Source organism: Haliaeetus albicilla, chromosome 7 (assembly GCF_947461875.1).
Source record: "Haliaeetus albicilla chromosome 7, bHalAlb1.1, whole genome shotgun sequence".
Taxonomy (NCBI): Eukaryota; Metazoa; Chordata; class Aves; order Accipitriformes; family Accipitridae; genus Haliaeetus; species Haliaeetus albicilla.
The window spans coordinates 35,859,000-35,864,999 of NC_091489.1; the positions used below are offsets into that span (position 1 = coordinate 35,859,000).

The 6,000-nt window shown below is 47.2% G+C and overlaps 1 protein-coding gene across 6 annotated transcripts in view; it reads right to left on the bottom strand.

The window, feature by feature from the left end:
• The window catches only part of CCDC85A (coiled-coil domain containing 85A), an 81,999-nt gene extending 76,240 nt beyond the window's left edge, over nucleotides 1-5,759 (bottom strand). For 2 of the 6 annotated variants that reach the window (XM_069787659.1, XM_069787660.1), the window contains exons 1-2: nucleotides 4,815-5,758; nucleotides 1,172-2,087 (exon numbers count right to left, since the gene is read on the bottom strand). In XM_069787659.1, coding sequence (XP_069643760.1) covers nucleotides 1,172-2,087; nucleotides 4,815-5,033 — 1,135 coding nt within the window. In that variant the 5' untranslated portion in view covers nucleotides 5,034-5,758. Of the gene's footprint in view, nucleotides 1-1,171; nucleotides 2,088-4,814 lie in introns of all 6 variants that reach the window. The other 4 variants (XM_069787658.1, XM_009930103.2, XM_069787657.1 and 1 more) reach the window with 3 other exon arrangements.
• Nucleotides 5,760-6,000: the final 241 nt, after the last annotated feature.

Genomic DNA, 6,000 nt, shown 5'->3' on the forward strand with positions numbered 1-6,000 from the left:
TGATGAGGATAGCACCCAGCACAGAGCTCACTGTCCCCTCCATCTCACAAGCAGATCCAACAACAAGTGGCCAGTTCCACCAATGTCAACCCAACTTCTCACAGCTGCTTATAAAATGGAGACACATGAACTCCATCCAAGACAATTTACTAAGGCAAAATCCTCACTTTCATCACAGAGCTTGACTTCAAATCTAAGAGTAAAGGTCTGAGAAGTGGGTTTTCAACTGTGATGCTAATTTCCTTCATGAAAACATCTCAAAGCACATAGAAGAAACAAAATGGATCAGAATATAGAAATTCTGCTAAGTCTAGAAACAGTTACTTCTACAGCATAGTAGGATGTTTGAACTTTGGTTTTAATAATTTCATTTGCTGTATTTCATTCATTTCAATATGTTTGTAACCACTTGTCTTTCAAAATAACAAAATACTTAAATAGTGACTATCTTAAAAAAATAATTAATTTCAATCTGTGAAGATACTCAGCTCTTAAAAGCTAGGCATGTTTACTGGGTATCTTTCTAAAATGCAGCAATAACAACACAAAAAAACCCCTTAAGATCTTCCTTAATTTTTCATTTGTTATAATTAAACACATGCAAACTCAAGGCTTTGAAAAGCTTTATCAGGTTCATTTATATTGAGCCTAGCTCTTCATCTGAGGTCTTTTCTAAAGTTTATAGAAAAGGATATAGGAAGCCTTCCATCAATAAACAGGAAATTTTAAAATCTTTAAAGCTACAGACAGGGTAGGTTAGGAAGGTGGAAATGGAATTGGAGACATTCACCTCCATTCTGCTGACTTAAATATAGGCAGGACAAGAAACATATGCAGTTCCTCTCTGATGTAAACAGAAATCTACCTAGGGACAAACAGTTTACGTCTACCAACCACAGAGCAGGATCAAGACCAAGAGCTGCTTCTTTATACCTTACACCAACACTCAAGATGCACTTTTTCCTCTACTTTTTTAATCCACCCAAGACATGCTGGATGGACAAACAGATATATTCCAGTTAATTCACTTGCTAAAGGAATAACGGTGACACCAGACTTGTTACGTTTCATTTCACATAAAACATTATCCCTTTTCCAGAAATAGTTTAAATAGCACTGAAACTACCTTAGTAATTTTCAAAGTGAGTTTTCACTAAATGTGTTGACCCACCATTCATTCCATTGTATATACTTCTGTGGTGAGGTGACAGGTCATCTGTTACTTGTCTCCTGAGGGTACCTTCTCTGCTGCCTCCACTGAGATGTTTGAGGTGCTCTGGGCTCCCTCCATAGTGTTGTTTGAGATGCTCAGGGCTCGTACCCCTCACTTTGTGGAGGTGTTCTGTACTTCCACTCGGTGTGTGCTTTGGAAGATGATCTGGGCTGCCACCGCTGTGCTTTTGATGCTCAGGGCTACTACCAGGCCTCTGCTTTTGAAAGTGTTCAGGGCTACTACTCAAAACGTGCTTTGGGATAGTTTCTGGACTGCTGCTGCTGTGCTTTTGTTGTTCAGGTGCTTTGACAATGGTTTTGTGATGTTCTGGACTTGGTCCTTTCAGGTGATGATCAGGACTGCCAGAACTCCTGGGCTTCTGCAGGTGCTCCGGGCTGATATTCCTGTGTTTGTGATGCTCAGGGCTTCCTTCGCCCCGAGTTTTTTGAAGATGTTCTGGACTAGTACTTGGATGATGTTTATGATGGTCTGGACTGTCTGTACTTCCCGTGCTAGAAGTACTACTCCCATCACCGACATCTCTTATGTAAGCACTCGTCGCGGTTAACTGGCACAGGCTGATTTGGCTGTCGATAGAGCTCCGGCTGCCTGCTCCACCACCCTTCTCCTCATCCAGCAACACACACAATTCTTTCAGCTCCAGGTTTTCCTTAACCACTTCTTCTTGTCTCACTTCCAATTCTTTCAGCTTCTGCAAGTATAAGGCAACCTCTTTGTGCATAACACTAGCACTGTATCTGCCCAGTCTCTGCCATTCACGGGACACCTTCTTGCCCTTCTGTCTGTCGTCATCCAGAAAGCAGCAAAGATCTCTCAGTTCTTGGTTATCTTCTTGCAGCTTCTGGTTGATATCCTATAAAAGAAAGATTATCATGACAGAGAAGTGTCTAAAAGAATTAGCATTATACCATTACACAAGCCAGTGAACAGCACTGCTATATACTCATCATCTAAGCACTCAAGTGAGGCATAAATAATTGTGTGTGTAGATCTGGCATATTATAACAGCATCATGCTTCCAACAAACAAAGCTGCTGTCCAGTAAAAAGTGACTATAACGTGGAGATAATCTTGAAGGGTTCAGAGACTAACTTGTGATACAGCATAAAAGTTTCAAGTGCTTAATTAATTTTCATGCTAAATACCAGAATAATTTAGCTCCCAAACTGGGCAAAGATCATAAGCGCTCTCATGATGATCTCACTCCCTTGAGAAATATTCACCTGCAAGTTATTGCTGAATAAAACTGCAAAGTACAACGGAAATTGTAATCTCACTAAAATAATTAATTATTAACATTTATACCCTCTATTCCCTAAAGCATATTCACATATATAAAGATGAACATTTTAGAGATTTAAAAAAATTGGGGTTTGTTTGATTTTGTTTCAGATTTCCATAAAAGAACCTTGTCAGTCATCGCTTAATCAGAATTGCTTCAACCACTCTGAAATGAAATAATCTGCTTTAATAGATTTTTTACTCCTAACAGAATGAAGTACATGATTCCATGCCCTTCTCTAAGTGAGGAACGGTCTGAAGCAAATGCTCTGAAGCAAAAGTGTTCAAGATTTTGCTATAGCAGAATAATACACCAAAGAAAACATTTTCAGTATTTCATCCTCCTAGTTTAATAAAACTGGCTTGTGACCATATTTATCTTTTTCCCATCTAAATATTCATTCCTTCTTACATATGATATTAGAAGTAGAGATTAGCCACAATTGTTAAAAATTTAGCCTTTTTTAGGAAAGACCATTTTAGCAATGTTGCTTAAGAAAAGGAAGCTGTTGTAACTCCGCTGGATTTGTGTGCATGCATGCATGTATTTGTCTGATCTTTGCCCCAAAATAACTTTGAACTTGACCAATTTCAATGCATATTTGACAAAGGAAAAATCTCAGTGAGGCCACAATGTAGCCTTAAAAATCTGTGCTGGTGAGAGATAGTTAAAATGACCCCACGGTGGAATAAAAAAAAAAGTTGTGGAAGCCCACAATTCATCAGTCAGAAGAAGCAGGAGGCACCCATCCACCGAAACTAGGCGCAGCTGGTCATTCTTACTTATGGACCAGTTATTTCACACAGGACAAAGGAGGTAGATGTCCAGACACCAACACAGGGCTCAAAGCCACATTCTCCCAAATTCCTTTTAAAAGTTCCAGCTCAGGCATCTGAACAAAAGGTGGAAGTTAAACATCAATTAAGGAGTTCAGAATTGAGAGAGGAATTTGTCACTCCTTCCTACACATCTTAGTGTGTTTTGTTACTTATCTGGAAGATGCATAAACCCGTATGAGGTCACAACACTTTTGTACATAACTGGGAAAAAGATACTATTGTTGTAATTTAACTTGTATTTAAAATGTAAACTTTATTTTTACTGAAGTACTACCACAGATGGGTCTTTTTTACCCTCACACACCATATATTGTCAAAAAGAGGGAGGGGAGACACACACACTCATACTTTGCAGAACAGGAAAACTTGGGAGACAGGAACAATCTTCCCCCAAATGCTATTTATGTCATGCCACACTATTATCAAAGACATTTTCTCAATAATTTAGTTGTTAAAAGCCATTCTACAAGTGAAGAAATCTTTTCTAATGTACTCTCATGCAATAATTCAAAAGCCCACACTGCATCTCTGTCTCTCCTCTCCTTCCCTCCAACCTCACCTCACTGAGGAATTTCCTAAAAACAATGTCCTTTCTCAAAGCAATGGGACAGAAAATGTTTTGTAGTCATGCCTACTTTAAGATAACTTTCTAGCTCTACAATGGACGTGTACATGCTACATCAGGGTAATTATCCGTAAACAATCACACTACGTTCCCAAGCCTTGGAATTGGGAAGGAAACATCAGGGACAATGCTTCTCAACCAACGAAGGAGTTAAATTAAGAAGGGCTAAGTCATTACAGACTTGGTCTGCCTCTGACCATAGCCTGCAGAAGTATACAATTGAAATTGGTTTGATCTGAGATGCGTTACCAGATGTCTTTTTCAGACAATAAACTAGGGACTGGTTCTGATCATCCCGAAACCGAGCCCAAGGGTTTGCCATCACCCGCCATACACTGCACTGCATCCTGGACATGACCAACTCTCTCCAGCAGCCTACCAGACTGCCTGACAGATGAGTAAGTCATCTTAAAACAGTGATGGAAACGAGCGTAAGCTACACAAAACCTTTTGAAAGTCTACAGCTCTGCACGCTATTCTTTCACGTGCACTTCAGAGAGGATCGTTTAACGTTACCAAAAACCAATGAAGTCTAACACAAAAGTGACAAGTGTTTCCATCCACCCCAAGCATACTTGGGCTGAGCATACAGCAGCTGTGCTCCCCAGCCTGCCGAATAGTCGGTCATCTCTTAACCGGACACTGGTTTTGGGGTTTTTTTTAAGCGGGATCAAACACTATTGACTCCAGTCCTTGTTCACTTTTCAAGCGATTCTCGGTAACGGCTCCTCCCAGACCATCCATCCACCTGATGAGATCGCTCCCGGCGGGACGGGTGGGGGACGCGGAGACACCGCAGAAACTTCAGGACTCCCACCCTGCCCACCCCGCTACCTTCAAGCCGCGGATCTCGCCGAGGTGGAGCTGGAGACGGCGGTTCACCTCTCGGATGAGGTTGCTGTGGTCCAGCATCGCGCTCATCTTCTCGGCCTCGGCGCGGCGCAGGCTGCGGATCAGCTCCTCCTTGCTCCACTTGAGCAGCTCCTCGTCCGACACCTTGGACAAGTCCTCGGCCGGCGCCGCCCCGCAACTTTCCGCCGCCACTTTCGACATGGTGGCGGCCCGGCAGCCGGGGGGCACCCCCGCGGGCACCCGCGGCGGCAGCAGCCTCCGCGGCAGCCCGCCGCCAAGGGGCTACGGCCCGCCCGGGGCCGCCCCACCGCCCCGGCCGGCCCGCGGTGCGCCGGGGAAAGGGCGAGCCCGGAGCCCGCGGGGAGCTCCTGCGGGAGGAGGGGGCGTCCCCAGCTCCGGCGCTGGCGGCGGCTGGGCCGGGCTGGGGTCGGGGCTGGGGGGTTACGAGGGCAATCACTTCTGGCCGCAGGCGGCGGATCCTGGAAAAAAGGAGGAAGAGGAGGAGGAAAGGGTGTGGAGGAAGCCGGGCCACAGTCTGGGGAGCAAACTTCCCCCGTCGAGAAGAAGGAAAAAAAAAAAAAAAAAAAAAGACAAAAAAACCCCCACAACCAAAAAAAGGCCAAGACAAAGGAAGCCCCAGCGAGCCCGGCTCTTTCAACAGGTCAGCGGTAGCAGCGTGTGCCTCGTCGGCCCTGCTGCGCCAGGGCTAGCCCGGCCCTGGGAGCGGTGCCTCCCTCACGGTAACCGACGCCCCTCGGCTGAGGGATGCCGGCGCGCCGAGCGGGGAGGATGCGAAGTCCCGAGCCAACGCACCATGGCGGAGGGAGGCAGAGAGGCTGGGGCGGGCCGGGATGCGGGGCGGGCGGCCCGGCTCCGCCGCAGCGGGAGGAGCGGGGCGGGCGCTGCCGGCGCCAGTGGCGGGCGCGGGGCGGCTGGCGGCTTTTCACCGGGGCGCGCGCCACGTGCGGGCCCGCGCGGGCGGAGGCGGGCGGGGGGGGGGGGGGGGAGGGCGGTGCTGTCCCCCGCGCGGCTCGCGGGCGCCACCTGCCGCGCGCTTCCCGCCGCCCGGCGGAGGGCGGCCCCCGCGGAGCGAGGCGGGGGACGGGGCCCGGGCGGGCACCGAGGGTCGCTCCCGCCCGCACCGGGGCCGGCGTCACGTCTCCCCCGC